This window comes from Lissotriton helveticus, chromosome 1_1 (assembly GCF_964261635.1).
Source record: "Lissotriton helveticus chromosome 1_1, aLisHel1.1, whole genome shotgun sequence".
NCBI classification, from domain to species: Eukaryota; Metazoa; Chordata; class Amphibia; order Caudata; family Salamandridae; genus Lissotriton; species Lissotriton helveticus.
In genome coordinates this window covers 2,112,304,333-2,112,326,795 of record NC_136057.1, presented here as the reverse complement: position 1 = coordinate 2,112,326,795, position 22,463 = coordinate 2,112,304,333, and the positions used below count along the sequence as shown (strand labels likewise).

Here is a 22,463-nt window from a genome sequence, read left to right as displayed (position 1 = left end):
GAGGCGCTGATCGTCACTCTCCTCAAATCAGGTAAACAACCAGACCTTTGCGAATCGTATCGTCCATTATCCCTGCTAAACGTAGATTCCAAAATATTAGCGAAGCTCCTGGCCGAGCGATTACAACCCCTTATGGCGAACCTGATACTTCCGGATCAGGCTGGATTCATCCCGGCGAGGGCCACATCACATAATACCAGAACGCTATTTGCTCTATCCCACTATCTAAATCCCCAGACGAAAGCGGCTGCCGTCATGCTTGATGCAGCCAAAGCATTTGACTCCATCGAATGGTCCTACATTACCACGATCTTACAGAGAATGGGTTTCCCGGCGAGATATATAGATTGGGTGACTCTGCTCTACACGAGACCTGTAGCAAGAGTGCGAGTCAATGGATACATATCTGCACCATTTAATATAGCTAGGGGAACCAGACAAGGCTGTCCACTGTCACCTTTAATATTTGCCCTCGCCCTGGAACCACTCGCATGCATAATTAGGCAGACACATAACCATTCCGCCTTGCACTTCCCGGAGAGGCCCCTGCATATCTCACTATATGCTGACGATATGCTGCTTTATGTGAGGGACCCAGAGCAGAATCTTAGCCCGTTGTTGCGTGAATACGTGAAATTCGGACGCCATTCTGGACTACAGATTAACTGGGAGAAGTCACTGATCATTCCTCTTACTGACTCCACCAAGCCACATGTGCCTGACTTTCCCCTAGACTGGCAAACAGACCCCACGCGATACCTGGGTATCTGGTACAGCCGCGACCCAGAAGAAGTGATTAGGACTAACTATGGCAGGGTTTTTACAGAGCTGGAAGGTAAAGTGGCGTGATGGATCCAACTCCCGTTGTCTCTGGCGGATAGGATTGCAATAGTAAAAATGAACATACTTCCAAAATTTCTGTATTTATTCAATAATATCCCTATCACACCGCCTAAAGCAGTTTTTACACACATCAACTCCCTGGTGCTGAAACTTATATGGGCAGGGAAGCAGGCACGGATAGATCTACGCACGTTAACGCTGCCTTACGAAAGAGGTGGATTTGGCGTGCCAGACTTTCGGCTATACTTTTTGTGCGCACAGGCACAATATGCGTCACACTGGTATCATCCCGCCCCGTACCTAACACATACTGCGGTGGAGGAGGGTGATGCTGCACCGATACCCTTGAAAGCGATTGTGACGCACAAACGGCCACCGCTCCACTCCAAAGACATTAACACAATAGACACCACGAATAACGCATGGAGAACGCTAGGGAGGCTAGCCCACAAGCTGCCACTATACGCCCCGGCACTCCCACTACATTTCCACCCGAACATATCAGTGACCAACGAACAAGTGGGTATGGATATACTGAAAAACATAGGGATGGGCACGTTTGGAGACCTATATCACGAAGGGCATTTTCGCAAGGCCGACGACCTGACCTATGTCAGTAACCCAACGTTCCTCTTCAAATTCACATATTATAGACTGCAGAGGGCAATTCAAGAATTATATCCCACCTACCCGGTGGAACCGCCAACATTACATTCACTACAGCTTATCATCACCTCATCGAACACATCCCACCTAGTTTCTAGATTATATAGAGTGGCCCAGAGTGAAATTCCACACAATACGGACAAGGCACTACAGCGATGGAATGACTCACTACTGGAGGAGCTTACAGAGCGTGAATGGTCAGATGCCTGCACGCTCCTTAAATTGCTTCCTTCAAATGGAAATCTGCGCATTACACATCTCAAGTATCTGCATCAAACATATTATACACCACAAAGGATGCACAAATATGGATTGCGTGAGGACGCCAGGTGTAGGCGATGTGGATGTGACGGGGCAGGTTTTACTCACTTGGCGTGGCACTGTCAAAAGATACACTCATATTGGGTTACGATCACGACCATTCTGAGTAAAATGGTGGGGATAGAGGTGGAATGCACTTTGAAAATCTGTCTGCTTGGTCTGTTGCCCAAAATCACGGCGGGGAAACGGAAATTTTGCGCTGTGGCGCTGTTGCTTGCTAAAAGCCAGGTCTCCAGATGTTGGGAGGGGAAGAAGGTTCCAGACTCTAAAACATGGCTGAAAGACTTGACATATTGTAGAGACTCCTTGCAAACATACGAAGAGGAACTGCCTAGTCGATCGCGCCCGAAGAACTTTTGGGGGTACTTGTCAGACTACTTATTAACTATGGTGGGGATGGAGGAGGAGGTGTAGATCTGAATACACGCAATCTGCTCGCCCACAAAGTTGCATACCTGGTTTCAAATGTGCGCCAAACAAAGCCTTAGGCCTATATTTCATGAACGTACTTCATACTTTACATGAGATGTGGCGGAGTGTAGAATTGCCCAGGGGTTCCCAGGTTCACTGTTCTGACTGTTTAATAAAGGGGCTACAGCCCCCACACGCACAAAATGAAGTTGAACACGAGCACACACACAGCTGGACCCGCATTGTACGACGTATTGTTGTCACATCGTTAAAAACTCGCCGTTGGACCCCCGGGTTGCCAGCTGAATGGCTGTGTTTATTATGTAATTGTTCGTTTGCAAACTGCGGCCGGCCCTGAGGGTTGTGGGCCTAAAGCTGTGTGAATTATGACAAAGACATGACAATAAAGATGTTGTTAAACTTCAAAAAAAAAAAAAAGAATTGACCTCGCAGGGACTCCTGGTAGTTTGAGTCCCTGCCGTCACGCTCGCAGCCCTGTAAGCTGCCACAAACCCCCACAGAGTGTCCAGGTGAAGCGTGACCCGCGAAGCGGGTCCGGCGAACTGTAACGTTGAGGTCAGGCGGCAATTCACGATAGTAAAGTCACTGTCCTCAGCTCCGTTTTGACCAGAATGCAGGCGAAGGAGAATCCACCGGTGCAAGGAGATGAAGCTGCTTTTACCAACAGCCGGTGCACTGTGGGCGTGGCTACAGGGAGAGCGGGCCAGGTGTCAAGAATTGGCCTCGCAGGGACTCCTGGTAGTTTGAGTCCCTGCCGTCATGCTCGCAGCCCTGTAAGCTGCCACAAACCCCCACAGAGTGTCCAGGTGAAGCGGGACCCGCGAAGCGGGTCCGGCGAACTGTAACGTTGAGTTCAGGCGGCAATTCACGATAGTAAAGTCACTGTCCTCAGCTCCGTTTAGACCAGAATGCAGGCGAAGGAGAATCCACCGGTGCAAGGAGATGAAGCTGCTTTTACCAACAGCCGGTGCGCTGTGGGCGTGGCTACAGGGAGAGCGGGCCAGGTGTCAAGAATTGGCCTCGCAGGGACTCCTGGTAGTTTGAGTCCATGCCGTCACGCTCGCAGCCCTGTAAGCTGCCACAAACCCCCACAGAGTGTCCAGGTGAAGCGGGACCCGCGAAGCGGGTCCGGCGAACTGTAACGTTGAGTTCAGGCGGCAATTCACGATAGTAAAGTCACTGTCCTCAGCTCCGTTTTGACTAGAATGCAGGCGAAGGAGAATCCACCGGTGCAAGGAGATGAAGCTGCTTTTACCAACAGCCGGTGCGCTGTGGGCGTGGCTACAGGGAGAGCGGGCCAGGTGTCAAGAATTGGCCTCGCAGGGTCTCCTGGTAGTTTGAGTCCCTGCCGTCACGCTCGCAGCCCAGTAAGCTGCCACAAACCCCCACAGAGTGTCCAGGTGAAGCGGGACCCGCGAAGCGGGTCCGGCGAACTGTAACGTTGAGTTCAGGCGGCAATTCACGATAGTAAAGTCACTGTCCTCAGCTCCGTTTTGACCAGAATGCAGGCGAAGGAGAATCCACCGGTGCAAGGAGATGAAGCTGCTTTTACCAACAGCCGGTGCGCTGTGGGCGTGGCTACAGGGAGAGCGGGCCAGGTGTCAAGAATTGGCCTCGCAGGGACTCCTGGTAGTTTGAGTCCCTGCCGTCACGCTCGCAGCTCTGTAAGCTGCCACAAACCCCCACAGAGTGTCCAGGTGAAGCGGGACCCGCGAAGCGGGTCCGGCGAACTGTAACGTTGAGGTCAGGCGGCAATTCACGATAGTAAAGTCACTGTCCTCAGCTCCGTTTAGACCAGAATGAATATTACAGCTTTCATGCCAATCTCTATTTTATTAGTCTAAGGACTTAAGGAGAAAGAAGGGCGAACCCGTGCACCAGTGGGCCCCTAAAAAGGCTCACTCCCACACATCAATCACCCAACTTCTTACTTGCAAAAAAACACAATTACAATCAAGGGATTCTGTTCACTCTAGTTCAGTAAAAGCATTTTTTGACATAGCCAATACTTGATGGGCAGTACACATCACCATCTCTTCTTCATCAACAGCATCCTCCTCAGCCACTAATGATAATCTGGACAAAACGACAGCACCCACATTCCCCTTACCAGGAACATACGCTATCCTATCCTGGTACTCTTACAAATGGTACTGCCAATTGGCAATTGTAGGTGTTGTTCGGCCCCCACTTCTTGTGCTAAAAAAACAACCAAAGGCTGTGATCAGTGCATAACACTGCCAGAAAACATCAAATGAATGTTCTAAAATGCTGAGTGCCCCACTACATTACCATAGCTTTTTTCTTAATGCTTGAATAAGCTAACTCACAACCCCATAGTTCCCTGGAGGCAAACACAAATATATCTTCGCTGCCACCCTTCCTCTTTTGCACAATACAGCCCAAAGACCATTGTTACTCGCATCAGTAACGATAATGTTGGAATCAAACGGGTTTTCAAGGGAAGGGCACCAACAATCCCAGATTTGATCTTATCCACAGCGTGCTGGCATACTTAACTCCAGACATACAGTCTACCTTTCTTTAACAAGTCCCTTAATGGTGCTGTTTTTTTAGGCAAAGCGAGGAACACATTTCGAATAATAGTCAACCAAACCTAAATATTATTTCATCTCGTCCATGATCTTGGAATATGGGGCATCTTCTATGGCCTTTAGCACTAATATGAGGTCCCAAGTATTCCACCCCACTTGATTCAAACTTCTCTGGGCACAGGGTTAAACCCTAGTCCTTAATTACAGATAATACTTTAGGCAGTCTCTCATCATGTTCCCTCACACTACTTCCAAACACCAAGATGTCATCCTGAAAATACAGAATACCTTTATAGTCCTGTTACATCAGCCTCATAAATCTTTGGACAACAGACAATGCAGATGCCAGACTAAGCGTTATGTGTTTGTAGCGAAAACCTCCTGATGGGGTGATAAATAAAATTAGGTGTTTGGAATCACCAGTTAGCATTATCTAATGATAAGCTGCAGACATGTCTTGTGTGGTAAACACGGTGCATAACATTTTGTCAATATTTTGCACCTGCTCATGGTTTACCCAAATATTATGATTTAAGTCACACAAATCCACACATAGTCTCAAGGTCTGCTAACCCCCGTGGGCCAAAACCACAGGTGACCACCATTCCGAGCCTTCAATTGGCTCTATGATTCCGAGATCACACAAACGGTTTAATACACTTTAACAGAGTGGTACCTTTCGAACTTTGTGAACTACAGGTTTGGCACTGTCCTTTAATACAATCTTGTGCTGGAAAACACATAGTCTTACTAGTTTATTACTGACCATCTCAGGAAACATTTGAATCCAATACTCTCCCATGGATACATCCACGCAAAACTCGCACCTATTTCTGGTCAATTAGGATTTAGACACAACCCTATTGAGATGATCGGGGTTCAAAATTATATCCAGTTCCACATGGTCATTCTAGCCTAACAAATTTGCTCCGTCCATGATTATGTATACTACAACTGTGTTTTTACATTTTTCAACAGCCTCAATTCTTGCTTCTCCATAAACAAAACTCTAACTTTAGTTGATCTCAATTTAAGGGGAAGAAGTTTATCGAACAAATCAGCCCCAATAATTGTAAATGGAGAACCAGAATCCACCGTATGTCACAATTTGGAGGATTCCTTTTGATGTTGCATACCAAATTCAAGTCAAAAGTGCTTTCAACAATGTTGACCTCATTACGAGAAGTGATACACAAAACTACATCCTTGTCATCCCCATTCTCTTCCTCAATGTTAGATACCATGCTTTGATCGAAGAAATTACAAACTTTGGCAAAGTTACCGCTTTTGTTAAACTTAAAATAAACTTGAGATGCAGCAAGACAACTCTTTGCTGTAGAAGTGTGATTTCCACTACCACACCTAAAACACGTGTATGCCATCACTCCTCTCACTATGTTGTTTAGATTCTACAACCCATTTCTTGTGACCTTTAGTAGAACTCTTGCATTACTTGCTAGTAATTTCCCAACACTGAGCAGTATCACTCGGGGAAGACAATTCTTTAAAGTAGGTATTAGAATTCTCTATTGCTTTGGTGATAGTGATTAAAGATTCAAGGTAAGGATCATCAGTGCATAACAATTGCTCCTGAATCTCCTTATTGCATGTTCTTACAATCAATTGGTCACAAGTCTGTTCTTTGTGCATGGCGCGATAACTAAAGGTGATGGCCAATGTCCATGAAGCTGACAAATTCAACAACTGCCTCTCCTGGTTATTGAGCTCTTTGTATAACATTTTTACTCTCTAATACCAAGTTCCTGCTGGTAGAAAAACATTTGTCAAATGATTGAAATAGTGTGGCACACTCATTCACCAAATGTACGGGTTCTCCTGCATCTTCTTGTTGTAATAGCTCATGTAAAATTGTGCAACACTTTATTCTTCTTGGTGGGAAGTTTGTGACCATCAATGGCATCCAGGTATGCTACAAAAGCATCCTTCCCACCTTGACAACTCCTACAGTGGTTTATCCGGCAAGGACAAAAATAGTTGAGCAGGAGATACTTCTCCCATGGGTAAAAAATTTACCAAACCATTCAGTAGTGCAAGTAACACAATCCACTATTCACTGGTTCAGTGTTGCACTATAAGGACAAAGGGGCACAGCTACACTTTAATACCAAATATAGCAATCAAGGGGTAAATGTTGGTGTGACACAGGCAACGTCACTACAAAATGTGGCCAGTTAAAGCAACATTTAAGATAGGGGTATCTTGAACATCAAAATGGTACAAATCGCTGTCCACCTGACTCCAAAATGGCAGCTACTACGGTGCAGGAGGAATGGCTCGACATCTGCCTGACTCAAAAATGGCAGCCACAGCGTGACACGACGTGAACACACATCATACATATACCCTGCTCTGCATGACCTGAGCTGGTGAGTGATGCGACATCAATTCCCAAAAAAGGCAGAATAAGACACACAATTTGGAGTGGGCAACTTGTAGAGCACAGGATCCAATGTGCTAACTCATGCAGGTCATGCAGAGAAGAAACCGCACCACTGGAGTACTGTTGTCTATTTCTTATATAGCCCATTTTGTTTTCACTATGTTAGCCTACCTGTGCACATTGTAGGCCTTATTTTCCTTTGCACATGTTACTATATAAACACATTCTGTTTTTGTGCCATATTGTACTTTCACATGGAACATCCATATGTTTTGGGGTTCTGTTCTTTTTCTGGGATTTAGTCTGAACACCATAGACAAGGTCAAACAACAATGTCCCTTGTTATTCCCACTGGCCATGAACTAGCATCTAGACATAACACAAGAATGCAGCTGTTGTTTATGTGCATAAGTGTCCTATCATATAGATGAGCACATAGGCAGAAAGCATACACATGGATGGAAATTCTGAGACAAGAGCATTGCGTCTGCTGAGATGTAGAACGTCCATCTGTGAATGCTGAGGTATGGGGTCTGCCAGTAATCCCTGAGATCTTTGATATATAACCATTTAGTTTCATTAGCAAGGGAGAGGGGTTTTAGGTTACTCTGTTCTTTAAAATGAGGGCTTTTCATTATATCAACCATGCTAACTATTTTTTGTATACATTTGTTTTCTAATTGTGGTACGTATACTGCATTTCAGAGCACAATAGTTTAAATAAATATTCTTACCTGCCTTTGTGTCTCCTGTTTATCTTACTGTGGACGAGGACGAGTGAGAGCGGAAGGGAGTGTCCTGTTACCGTGATCCTTGAGAGGGTCGGGAGTGTTCTATTCTGGGGTGCCAATTCACTTGTTTCTTTGGTAAGGTTAGGAGGGCAAGTGAGGCACAATAGCTAGCCGGACTTGGACTCATAGGTACTGAGGTGGTTTGGTGGCTCTGTCCCTACAAACCGATGTTCTATTTCTAAGCATAGTTCTGTTCTAGGAGTAGAATCCCTGCAACAGCACGTAGCTCAACAAATATAAGTGGCAGGCCAATGGTCGCCTGGCAGAATACAGCAGAGGGAGGCAGCCGATATAGCACCACCACAGAAAGGAAGTTCAGAAGCCAAAAGAAGGAGTACATTGCTTTACAGGAGAAGGCGCACATCAGGTAAGCGTACGCTGGCACCCTCACTCCAATCCCAACTGTCACCCACTGCTTTCCTGGAAACCCATGCGTCACACATTCCATGCAATGTGTGAAACAGCTGGAGTCAGCTCCAGGCCCAGCAAGTGGTCTATGAAGTCATATATAAAGCTCTGTTTAAGATTATGACATCATTATGAGCTTTTACTTTGAATAACTGAAGCAAAGATATTCTCTCAGTGCTTTTGCTTTCATTTTTTACTGCTAATGTCCTCATAATATTGAGGCTGTTTAGTATAGAGATATGTTGTGATAGTGTTTCTAGATGTGTGTCATGACATGCAAAGTACAGCAGGCCTCTGTTGCTGCCTAAGCTTTGAGGTATGAGTACAAATTATGATAAGTTATTTGGCTAGCTTAATACCCCCTCCCTATCCTCAGTACATTAGTGGCTTCTATTAGAATTCTCATTTCAGCATGTATACTCCGGTATGTTAGTTTCTTAAGACATCTTTCTACCAGCTAAGACTCTGGCTTTTACCCTCAATGAAAATCAAATGGTTGCAGTGTAGCATTTGGACATTTTCATCTTGGTTATGCTGATGCCTTGGATGCTGTAATTAGTTCTGCCCAACCCACTTAATGACAGGCAGTTCAATGTGCTACCAGATGACTAATCTTAGAATGACTTAAAAACTAACCTGTTTCTCCCTGACTGGGTTCCTTAAGAGCTAATGTTTAATCTTTAAAGATCTTCTTGGGCTTGCACCAATATATGTGGAAAGTAAAATCCAGTGTTAAAATAGCACAACCTTTGGTGAGTCACAAAACTTGGCTTGTGAGAAGAGCTGACCAGCATTTTCATAGACTCCTCTAGAAAATGTGGTTTACAATTTAAATATGCAATGCTTCTTCCTTGTAAGCGTTTAATAAATATTTGGAAATGTGCCTGCTTTTACATCCTGGCTGTTTATGAACAGAATTGGTTGCATCTGCTGAGCAATGACTAGAGACTAAGAGATATTGTATGGTGTGACAGAAAAAACGCATAAACAGACTAAGTGAAGGAATAGTGGCTAAACAGCTAGAGACTACTAATCCACAAACATAAAGGAGGTAACATCATACCTGCCAACTTGAAGGACAATCTTACAGTGTGAGGAGGGGTGGGGCTTTGGAGGGGTGAGACTTCATGCTGAAAAGTACCTATGAGGCACTTTTGAACCCCACCCTGTCCCCAAGCCCCCTTGTCCTCCCCCCAAACAGGGGCGGCCTTAGGCATGTGCAAGCTGTGCACCTGCACAGGGCCACCAAACCCCAGGGGCCACCACTCAAATATATATCCTTCATATAATAATCCTCTGAGGATGGATACATATTTGCGTGGTGGCCCCTGCCAGGGATTTGGTGGCCTCCGGCTCTGTTCCACCTCCAAACACCCTGACCCCACCCCTCTTCACTGGCCTCCGCGCTCCTTCCTGCCAGGACCCCCTCTTCCAGGGCCCCGTACCTACACTCCCTGCCCAGGGCCGCCATGAACCTAGAGCCGCCCCTGCCCCAAAAAAGCTTGCTGAAGCTGGTGCCACGTACTGGGATATTTTCACACCCCGTAATGGATGTCGCCAGTTCAAAGCCTCATAAAACAAGCTGGAAAACCACTCTTTACAGTGATTTTTAGCTTGTTTTCCCTGCGACTGTGTAAGATCGGTTACTCACCGGGAGACCGTGTGATGGGAGCCGATATTATGTCACACGGTGGCACTGTGTGAGTTGGTAGGTATGTAACATATTTGGACAAATACGGTTCAAATGAGTAAGGAGCAGAACTGTATGGTAAGTTTTCAAAAGAGATAGCCCACACTGTGAAAGTGTTGGAGCCACAATAAACACATACCTGTAATGTGCATCCAAAGACACCAATCATCAACATAGCTACAGACAGGTAATCTGTAAACACATCCCACCATGGTTTCAGTACACGGAAAGCAGGCTGCTGTTCTGAAAACTGACGAAATTCAGTTACTGGAATCATGGTTCTGAAAAAAATAAAAATACATTTTAGATAAAGGGTGCAGATTCTAGAGGAGTTCACAGTTCCAATGGCAAACGCAAACCACTGCTGGATTTTGTATTTCACTGCGCTATGGAGAACAACAATCATTACCCATAGAAATCACTCTTGATTCAATTGAATATTAGGCTTGCCACTTTGAAACTACCAACATTAGGTACAATGTAAATATTAATTAACCACTAGTCCGCAGGAAGATTAAATTCAGGTCTTCTGTCTAGATCCATTCTACAGCATACTTTGTCAATTTCCTCACCAGCTCTAATTGACATTACTTCCATGTTGCAAAAACATAGAATAGAAGGGTCTGATTTACATATGTCGGGTTGCAACTGGTCGCAAATTGTGACCTGAACGTTTCCTGTGAACCAAACTAGGAACAAATAGGTTGGTTTGCACAAAATAGGTTCGGAGTGGGTCGTATTCTGACCTACCTCATTAATATTCATGAAGTAATATTCATCACCGGGTACCTGTCCTGCTAGGATCTTTTTCTTAAAGTTGCATTTTAAACAAGTTTTCTTTTTTTTTGAAAGTTTACTTCTAAACAAACTTTTTTTAAGATTCACAAAAGGAAGCATCACCCAAGGGTATCCTGTCTCTTTTGCGAATGCATTACCACCCCATCTCTAGAGTCAGTATTTTTTCCATGTTTTGCTATTGAATAACGGTTGCAAAATATTGCTACATCTCATACTGAATTGCAATGTGGAAGGGACAACTACAACACCTTTACAAATTGCGAATGAGTATACATTTGCAATTCTATTGTAGGAGTCAGTAAAGGTTTACTGACTCCTAACATGAGATTAGTATGTAGGTACGTACATCAGGCCCTAGCAAAATACAAAATGCAGGCGCGAGGGATACGTTGGTCATCACGTGGGTAGGAAGGAGGAGTTTATGTGGATTTAAACATCAATGAGGGACGGTGAATGTGTTACACTAAAGGAAGGAATCTGGGATGTGGGTCGAATGAAAAATAGCAGGTATGCAAACGAACGAACAGGAATGAGCACGCAGTCTAGAAACGAGGAGGAATTATAAAGCGCAGCGCGCAGGTTTCAAGCGGGTGATACGAAGCGGCTATTTTTTCAAGTAGAACAGAAACAGCGTGGTGTCTCTTGATTGCAAGATGGTAATATTATGGGGTTTGGGGACCGTGAATGAGCAATGTAAGCAGATGTGGGTAGAAGACCATGGGCAGGACGAGGTGAAATTTGCTTGATATTAATATGACTAACGTACCTCACAGATAAATTAGGAAGTGTGGAAACAGAAGGGAGTGATTTGAGTATTTAGATCACATGGGTTTAAAAGAAATACTTCAATAATATTAAGCATGCATAACAGTGTGTGTGGACACCAATCAATTACGGACTTAGGCTGAAATTAATTGACATTTAAATTTAAAAAAAATGCATTATAGTAATTCTTGTAAATATTGACTTTCAGTGTCCCCTGACGAAGGGCAATGATCTGCCCGAAATGCATTGGGTTAAGAATAAAGAACTACTGCTTGGAACACTCTGTTGTACTGGGATCATATTTTCGTAAAGGAAGCCTGGATGGGCGCACGTGAATATTAGAAACTTCTCAACTGCAATTTGTAAATATGTGGGTTAGTCAAAAGAAAAGAAACCTCGACATTTGTAAACGTGGACAAGAATGAGTATTGATAAAAAATGGACGAAATTGATCAAGAATGGATGGAATTAACACAGAAACGCAGTGCAGCCAGGGAGTGGAGGGTGACTTTCACCCTCCCCGCTTGTTTGTAGATCCATTCTACAGCATACTTTGTCAATTTTCTCACCAGCTCTAATTGACATTACTTCCATGTTGCAAACACATAGAATAGAAGGGTCTGATTTACATATGTCGGGTTTCAACTGGTCGCAAATTGTGACCTGAACGTTTCCTGTGAACCAAACTAGGAACAAATAGGTTGGTTTGCACAAAAAAGGATCGGAGTGGGTCGTATTCCGACCTACCTTATTAATATTCATGAAGTAATATTCATCACCGGGTACCTGTCCTGCTAGGCTCTTTTTCTTAAACTTGCATTTTAAACAAGTTTTCTTTTTTTTGAAAGTTTACTTCTAAACAAACTTTTTTTAAGATTCACAAAAGGAAGCATCACCCAAGGGCATCCTGTCTCTTTTGCGAATGCATTACCACCCCATCTCTAGAGTCAGTATTTTTTCCATGTTTTGCTATTGAATAATGGTTGCAAAATATTGCTACATCTCATACTGAATTGCAATGTGGAAGGGACAACTACAACACCTTTACAAATTGCGAATGAGTATACATTTGCAATTCTATTGTAGGAGTCAGTAAAGGTTTACTGACTCCTAACATGAGATTAGTATATAGGTACGTACATCAGGTCCTAGCAAAATACAAAATGTGAGATAAAAAAGGAAGCATTAACCATCCAATATTGTAACTTTGCATGGCAAACCAGGAGTTGATTATTCTTTTTTACCTGATATTCGATATATGAGCCCAAGAGACTAGGAACAGTTATGTAATTTTGTCCTGCAGATCATCTCAAGTTGGCATCCATAATGCAAAATGGTGGGTCGCTGCCTACACTGGACCACATGGGGAGGCAATATGCAAACGGATAGCCATCCAGGTGAATCCCAAAGATAATTACAAAGTTATAGTCTCAGAAAGTAATTATGGTATTTTCACAACTGCAATGATAAAATGGGATGCATCACAAACCTATCTAGTTTATGACTGGTTACCTTAGAACAGAAATTAATGTGAAATACTTGGAATCTAATTTTAATAAATGGAAGAATATGTCAAATTCCTGGAAGTGTTTGATGTCAATCTGTTTGCACTCAAGCAGATGTACAGAAAGATAGTAGTGTAATAACTTATTGTGACAAGAGTATGGAAAATGATATATACTACAGAGAGAATACAATTAATAGCCTCGGTGAGAGGGGACCCTGTGGGGGAGGGCTATGACGGAGCTCCACGCCTCCGAGTAGCACCTGGGAAATCCTTGCACCTCCTTGCCCATCCTCCCTCCCACATTGCTGATGGCGGCGGCTAACTGGCGTTTCTGGAGCTCTCGACTCCTACGCTGATTTCGCGCTTTGGAGCGCTTTCTGAGCTTTTTTGGCGTGGTGGCGATAGTCTCGTCTCTGAGGCAGCTCGGGACATATAAAGTGCAGTGAAGAGCAATAAACCTTCTTCAGACCCCGAGTCCATGCCCAGTTTGAGCCTGCGGAACTGAGCCTTGCTGGCAAGCTTCCTGCCGAAAGGACCGTAGGACCGTAGCTTTTGTTACATCATCTACTACATCGTTTGGTTCCTGCGGCAGTGGTGGGTGAGTCTTCCCAGCCATATGACTATAATCTGAACTTAGCGGCTCCTGGCATGGGCAGCGGGAGGTTTAAGAAAGCGGCACTTCGGCTTAAAGCCTTTTGAACTCGGAAAACTTTGGTCTCTTTTTTATATACTTCTAAACTAGATGCTCTTGTTGGGCTATTGCCAGGCATTGTAAACCTAAGGAAGTGCCAGTCTCTGTAAGTCTGTCCTGCATTTCCCCCCTCTCGGGTGCCAGGACTACAATATCCAGCATGCTTTGCTTCTATTGCTTATAGTGCCACGGGGCTAAAGGTGTTTGCAACAATTAAACAGTCTTGGCGAACATTACAAAAAGCCACGATAAACTGCCGCCGGACTGATCTTCTCGGAAAAAATTAGCTTTACTGCCTTATAAAGCCTCCCTTGCTCTGCAAATATGGGCAAACTTCTCAATGCACGAAATAAGGCAAAGGCCCGCCGACAGCAAGTTAAGGAAGCAGAGAACGCTGCTAAGTTAGCGGACAAAGGCGAATTTATAGAAGATGTCTCTGTCATGTATTCCTATAGGTTCTGAATCGATCCCCCTATTCCTGACCCTATTCTGGTTAAACTAACTATCAAGTTAACTAACAGTCAGCCCATGAGGCAAGAACAGCCCCCATGATGCAGATACCGTTATCTGACGCAGTCACACTACGGCACAGGAACGTGTTATCTGATTAGGTCATAACGCTTGAGATCTAATTAGACAAGCGACATTCCTCCAGCCCCTGATAAGGCATACGACGTTCTCATAACAAATCAAACCTATGACAACCTGGAAAATCCGTGCGGCCATTGTTTTGATTTCACAGAGAACTTCAGTAAAAGAATGTGCTAACGAGCAAGTCGTATGACATCTTTATTGACGTATCTATGTCCATCCTTACGTCAATCTCGGCACCTTTAAGGTATAAATATTGCCGATCTTGCCCTATGCAAACACACGCGTGGTGACGAGACGGAGCAGCCATACTTGCCGAAGCCGAGAGCAGAAGCAGACCCCGCTGGCAGCAGCCCCGCCTTCCTGACGCGCTGAGAGACGCGCTGCTATCTCAAGCCGAGAGACCCAGCACCGGCGCTTTCGGGCAGCCCTCGCAGGCAGCCTGGAATATCGAGAGTAGAGAAAGAGATACCATTCCTCATTCATCCTAAATTCCAGGTACAGAACTGAATAACCCCTCACAGAGAATTCTTTAGTTATTCACTTGGCAAAAAGAAACTTAACTTAAACTGTAACTTTCTATTCCCGCCCACGCATTAGACTTAGGTCAGGTACACGGGGTAGGCGTATTTAGAAACACCAGTTGAGTACGTTTAGTCAAATGTATATGTGTATGTAAATATATTTTAATCATTTTAAACATCATATGGCTCAGAAACCATATCAATGTTTTTACAGTATTATTTTATACTATTGCTTTTAATGTATGCACTTTACTTAACTATAAGTATTGCAATAATATTGATCCATTTCTCTTGTACGAGAAAAGAGACTGATCAATAAATAACACCTTTTTATTGAACACGCCCGTCTCTTCCTTTTCTCTACAATCTGATGAGACTAAGAATGCACGTACTGACTGAGTAAAATAATTGCCTTGTGCTCACACGACTCTTGAGATTGACTCTTGATTAGGGGAGAGCAAAGTTGTCATGTTCTATGGTTGTCAGAAACTAAATCCCTTCTTGTCTAATCAGGGGAGTTAATTCTTTCCTGAACATTCGAGAAAGTTTCTAGCGAACTCTGAGCTACGCTGGCAAACCCAAAACTTAAGTCTAGTATCGACAGTAGTAGACCTAGTTAACGTCTGGCCTAGGCCTTTACTGCTGTAGGTACTATTCCAATGCGCAGAGCCTATTGGGAAAATAGGAACTACACTACATGGCGCCCAACGCGTTTGGAAAGGGCGATAAAACTAACGTAAGACATTTAGAGTAACTCAGTCGTGCTTTCTCACTCAGACCCCTTTTCCCAAATTCTCCAAAGACGTCTGGAGTGGGTGAAAGGTAATATCCTCCAAAACCGCACAGGAGGGAACTCCTATGTATGGTTCTTGGTACAGTCAACGTTGAAGGATACACTGTTCCAAAATATTGTGCATCTAATCTCTGTTCCATAAGAAACCTGATCTGCAAACAAACAAAATAACCATCCTGACAGTAAAATGTCAGAAAGTGATGAAGAAAGAGAGGCAGTTAGATTAGCAGCTGAAATAGCAGCAGCAGATACTGCACTAAAGGATGCAGACGCGGATATAATACTCATTCCGGTCAGCAAAAGGAGATCTATAACCTTAAAACTTATAGAAAATGGACTGACACCTAGAGGTGGCACAGTCATATTCGTAATTGAGGCACACGAATATCGGCAGACAGAGGTATACTATTCATGGATACATTTTCCAGCAGCAAATGCTGTAACAAAGTACTTCCACTATTACAAAATAGAGGTTCCACCCGACATTTACACTCCTTTCGAGGAGGTGGAAGTACCACTCAAATTCCAAGAGCATTTGCTCTTATTTGATGGCGCCCTAATACATAATAATCACATCACCAGGCTCGGTCCTTTAGGAAGACCAGGAGCAACGTGGCCGGTCTTAGCCGGATACACACCACACCCAGACATCGAAGGGATGTCTACTGGAGAGCTGTTAATACAGCTAAAACAATTACTAAAAATTCATAGACAATTAGTTCAGTATGTAATGCGGACTTCAACAATTCAGCCAGCGATTAAACTTCCACAGCTGACCCCTCACCAGGGGAACACAAATAAAATCACACCACAGAACATCCAATCCTGCCTAGGTAAAGTTCCGGCTAAACGGGAACAAATACCATTCTGGTTGGCACAGAAAATCACCCAAATAGAGGCGGTGTTTCCTGACACCACCCCGATAGAAAAACATAGGATTCTGACTATATGTCTCCCAATGGGAATCGCACCACACATAGAGGACTGTGACACTTGGGGTACAGTCTTTGCTTCAATCTACACAAAAACGCACGGTGTTCCATCCATTTCGGTAATACCAGATGTGCTAAAACAAATTCAAGATGAATACGGTCCAGAACCAGCTTTAACTCTTGGTATGAAATTACTGAAAGACTTCAAGCAGGTCTCGGCTATATTACTAGCCAATATAAAAGGTGAAGCAGCAAACGTGGCGATCCGCCAGAGGTTAAAAGAGACAGATATAGCAGACCAACCAGCTGAAATTGCCAGAATCATAGAAAAATCCTATGAAGAACTAGGTAGAGACAGTTTAGGTGGAATACCAGTAAAACCGCAACTGACTGAAAGTCCAGAAAAAATATTTTTTAATAATAATTCACCAAAAAAGAACTGGGATGGAAACAAACAATCCAATCCAAAAGAAAAGAAATTCCAGTCCCGAGGAAGGTCTCCTAGGCGAAGGGAGAAATCTCCGAACCAGAGACACAGGTCACCCCAGAGTGACCCCTCTGGGAAAAGATATAACCTTAGAAATAGGGATAATATTAAAAAACCTGATAGATATCAAGACATTGATACACGTCCCTCTCAATCTTTTCAGAATTCCTCGCAGAAATCGGAAAGAAGAGGACGATCAGAACAAAGAGAAGAGCACGCCAAGTCCAAAGACAAGGAACCTGCTCAGCTAAAAAAGAAATTACAATTTCCAAAAAAAGAAGGTAGCCAGTATCAAGGTAGTTAACAATGCCGAGAATACTGAGGACACAACTGAAAAACGGAGAGTGGGCTCAGACAATGCTAGACAGCGCAGCAGAAGTGAGCATAGCTCGCAAAGTCCTTATGAATCATCTGGAGACAGTGGACACGAATGAATACCTTCAAGTGGAAACTGCAGACACCAGAGTTAGCAAGCCCCACAAGATATACGAGATAACATTACGTATAGAGGGAGATAAGACTAGGAAAATAAGGGGACTATTTTGGGATAACCTCTCCAAGGGTTATGACATCCTTCTAGCTGAAAAAGACTGGCCACCAGAGTTTGTCAGGGAGTGCCCTCATGGCGAAGAAGTAATTATGCCTGCCTTCTCGAATCAAATCCCGATTCATAAAAAATATACACTTGCTAAAAAGTGGGCAGTGGCCTTAGCACCTGCTTTATATAAAAATCATGTAGGATGGGATGAGGACTCCCCTCCTCACAAAATCCAGTTAAAATCACAACCTACTGCACAAAGGCAGTACCCAATTAAGCAAGAAGCTAAAAAACAGGTAAATGAAATACTAGATCAGCTAGAATACCAGGGGGTGATTGAAACTTGCACCTCACAAATGAACAATCCTTTGTTTCCGGTCTCCAAACCAGATAATTCATATCGTCTAGTTTTGGATTACCGACACCTTAACACATGTTGCAAAACCTTTGCAGTACAAAACTCACACAGTGCTGCACTAATGAATAACATAGTGCGCAAAAAATACAAAACAACCTTGGACATCTCCAATGGATTCTTTTGTCAAAACATAGCACCTGAGAGCAGATATTTAACTGCATTCTCAGTAAATGGCACTCAAAAGCAATTCTGTCGGTTAGCCCAGGGGTACAAGAATAGCCCGGGAGTATTCTCAGCGAGAGTAACAGAATTACTACAACTATATGATGATGAAGCATTATCTTATGTCGATGACATTTACTTAACAGATGATGACTTGGATACTCACTTGAAAAGAGTGAACACCATAATACTTGGGTTCGCTGCAGAGGGTTACAAATTCAACTTTAAAAAATCCAGAATTGCCCATCTGACAGTCCTGTTCTTAGGATATGAGTTATCAAGTGAAGGTAAAAGCCTGGCAGACAATTTCCTAGAGAAATGTGCCGTAATCCAAGCTCCTAAAACACTAAAAAACCTACAGTCAATTCTAGGCTTCCTAAATTTCGGAAGAACATACATTACAAATTACGCAGAAAGGGTCAAACCCCTTTATGATCTAATTAAACCAGACTTTAAAAAATCCAATTGGACTCAAACACACACAGAAATTTTGAGATCCTTACAAACAGACATGCTAATTAAAACAAAATTAGAAACACGTGATAACACACGCAATCTTGTGATTCGAGTCATCCCAGGGAGATGCGGATTCACATACCTGACCTCTAATGAGGGAGAAAAGGTACCAATTGCATTCAAATCACACTTGTATACAGAAGCTGAACAGAAATTCAGTAATACAGAAAAAATCATTCGTGCAGTTCAAACCGCAATAGCTAGAGAAAAAGACATAGCTGACGGTAGACATATCACAGTCAGAACAGCAGAATCAGCCTTTGAGGCACTAACAACACCTTGTAATTTACCAATAACACCATTGAATCCAGAATGGATACAATGGGTGAATTCAATCACAACGGACAAAGTATACTACTACTTTGATCCAGAACTAGAAGAATTAAAAAATCTAAAATATGAAAAGACGTATCCTCTGCCAATCGACATTCTGCCTCTACGACATTACGCCTGTGTAATCTATACAGACGGACATGCTAAACCCTCCGTTTGGGGAGAACAAGCATACAACCCCACATGTGAGATTACAAAAGAAGTGTGGCGGGGAGGTAAACTAAGACCTCTATTAACAAAATCACACTCAGTAGAAACTAATTCAGAACTACAAACTGAAATAATAGCTTTGAAAATGGCGCTAGATAATGCGGATCGCGAATTCCCGACACTTATAGTGTCAGATTCATATTACTGCGTCAAAGCATATAACAAGGATTTGCAGACATGGATTCAGAACGGTTACAAAGATGACACAGATGCACCAATAAAGCAGAAACTGCTCTGGGAACAAGTAGCTCTTTTGAAAAAAGAACTACCAAAGACTCACGTGACACACTCACTGAGTCATCAGCGTGATGGCGTTCACGTTGTGGGGAATTCATTGGCTGAAGCAGCTGCAGCGGCAGCCACTAAACCGGCTCCCGTAGATCGAAAAAAGCGTACATTAAAATACATTGACGGTGAAACAATGCTGGCCGTGAAAACGTCATCAAAAGGCGACTGCTCAGCGTTACCGATCAACTATCCACTCAATTATACATACATAATCGATGCGAACTCCGTCCCTTTTGCTCGAATCCCTGGAGTGGGGGATAGAGTGATTCCAAACATGGACAGGAGAAGCTTGTTAATCGCAGACGCACACATGGGCGAGGGTCTCAGACACCTCAAACTGAAAGATTCTCTGGAAGAATTACAATCACGGTACTGGTGGCCAGGCATGAGCCTGCATTACACCATGTTTGTAAAAAACTGCCCAAACTGCAACAGAGATCGCAGTGGGGAGAGAAACAGTTTAATACCTCGTCGTATCAAGGCAGATAATATCACCAGTAAAAAGCAGGGCTTGCGATTAACATATACAGGCTAGTTTCCACTTATAATGTAGATCACCAGCACTTGGCTGACGTCCGGACTGTTATACAAAGATTTGCGAGTCTAAATGGCATATACGCTAAGAGCATGCTACGTTCGACCATTGTTTTCACTCAAGCCCTCCGGCCGGGGGGGAAACATGGCCTAATGAGCACAGCCCAGCGGGAATCTTCTCACTTCCTTCCTGAGGGTACTGGATGGTGTAAAGAAAAAACCAAGGCAGAAAGCAATCTATAATGGAAAGGATATTAGGTTCGGGAGCTGGGTGGGTCAAACATCTAATAAGTGTCCAACGTAGTCTAAATAACTTGCCAAGAAATTCTCTGAAGGGATTCAGTCCGTACGAATTATTATTTGGAACTAGAATGATAATCTCTGACCTTGATAGTCAGACTTCAGTGGTTAAAGAAAAAAGCTTTGATGTCAAAGACCGTTTGGCTATTTTGCAGGACTTAAACAAAACAAGAAAAGACCTGAGCAACATACAGTTGAAACAACAGCCAACAACCACTGAAGAATCACCACCTGTCCCAGCAAGACCTGTCTGGATTCCAAAAGTCGGGGATCTAGTCAGGGAGAAGATCGCGGTAAAGAAGGAATTTGGGCCTTCTTACAGAAAAGCAGTTCCTGTCTTGTCTGTCAACGGGACAAGATCAGTTGTACTACCGCCACTTGTTGGTAAAAAGGAGAACCGAGTTGTATCCATCGACCTGGTAAAACCACAACATGTGGCCGATAACAAACAGTAGGCCAAGTGGACTCCCAATAAGTAGCAGAACACCAAGGTTTGCTACCAGTACAGAGGTCCTAACAAAGAGGCTCATCACATTCGAAACGCCTACAGAAGAACAACAAGGACTATGCAACAAAGCAATAGAACTCAGACCTCTGACAACCCAAATAAAAACATTTAGCAGAGACACACCAATCTACAATGAAGTACCAAGTGAAAATGCAAGAAACAAAAATCCTGAAGCAATTGGAACAATTGACAGAACTGCATCCGGGTACTTCATCAACTTCGATGATTCCTCTGAAGGCTTCAGTGAATCAAAGACACAGCCATCATCAAAATCCTTTAAAGACAAAGCTAAGGAACTTTTGAAACAACTGAAAGAAACATATCTGATTTCTCCATGGATTGAATTTTGGGTGGGTTTTGGTGCATTTATCCTCATACTTTGGCTCATCATGGTATTTACTTTGGGACGCTTCATTGAGGGAAAATATGCTAAAATGGACACAGCAAGTCAGAACATCAACTTGGTCCTCAAACCACACACATCTTCACACGTCGAGAAAAGAGAACTTTCTTCAGCCAACTTCACAGCCAATCCGATACCTGGTGGGGTAGCCTGGGACAACACTGACTATGAAATTTATGGTCCGGTCGAGATCCTGAAATACCCACACCAAATCAAGATCTCCTTGAGTGACTTTGCAAAACCAAACTCATTTGCTGATGATTGGGACTTCGAAAGCATTAACAACATGATGTCTGATCTAGTAATGTCTGCTAAATTTACAAAACATGATTATTTGCAAGGTTCTACAAATTATGATAGTATGTATTGCTATAACCACTATGGTAATCATTTTTTGCATAAATCTGCACAACCTAGAAATGTTTTAAATTATAATCAATGGGAACATTGTGCAACACCTCCAAAAGGGAGCTCAAGAACCGTTTATGACAAATATTCATATTTTTCAGGTTTTAACACAAGTAATGCTGAAACATTTTATTTTAAAATGTCAAACAAGACAGGGATGAAAACCATGATAACCAACACAAAATTGATATATTCAGATTCATTCTTCGAAAAAATGAATACCTTTGGATTTGATTATTGGGACAAAAATGTTGATTTGAAAAGTGTTTGGGGTACAAAAGATTGGCAAGTACAAGGTTTAGAAGCTTTGTTTAGAGCCTGCATGATCCCAGAACAAATGATATTTTTAAATGACACTGTTCAACAAACCACCTGTCTTGGATTAGCCAAAATCAAAGATTTAAATAAACCGTCTATTCCAAAGCCAATAATGTTTAGCAATAACTCTGATACAGATGAAGAGATAGACGTAAACCATATATTAAACCAAAACAGAACACATCCTGATTGGAAACAATGGTTGATCTGGCCCACAGATACAAATAACTGTCAAGATAGATTCCTGAATAAAACACAGGGTTTCAAAATGACCAGGCCAGACCCTAGATATCCCCAAAGACATCACCCAGGGATAATAACAACCTACAGTG

General features: G+C 43.2%; 1 protein-coding gene across 1 annotated transcript in view; it reads right to left on the bottom strand.

Moving 5' to 3' along the window:
• LRRC8C (leucine rich repeat containing 8 VRAC subunit C) overlaps positions 1-22,463 on the bottom strand; it is a 248,702-nt gene that overhangs the window by 109,500 nt on the left and 116,739 nt on the right. The window contains exon 2 of the mRNA XM_078646079.1: positions 10,247-10,388. Within this exon, the coding sequence (XP_078502205.1) occupies positions 10,247-10,384 (138 nt within the window). The 5' untranslated portion in view covers positions 10,385-10,388. The remainder of the gene's footprint in view (positions 1-10,246; positions 10,389-22,463) is intronic.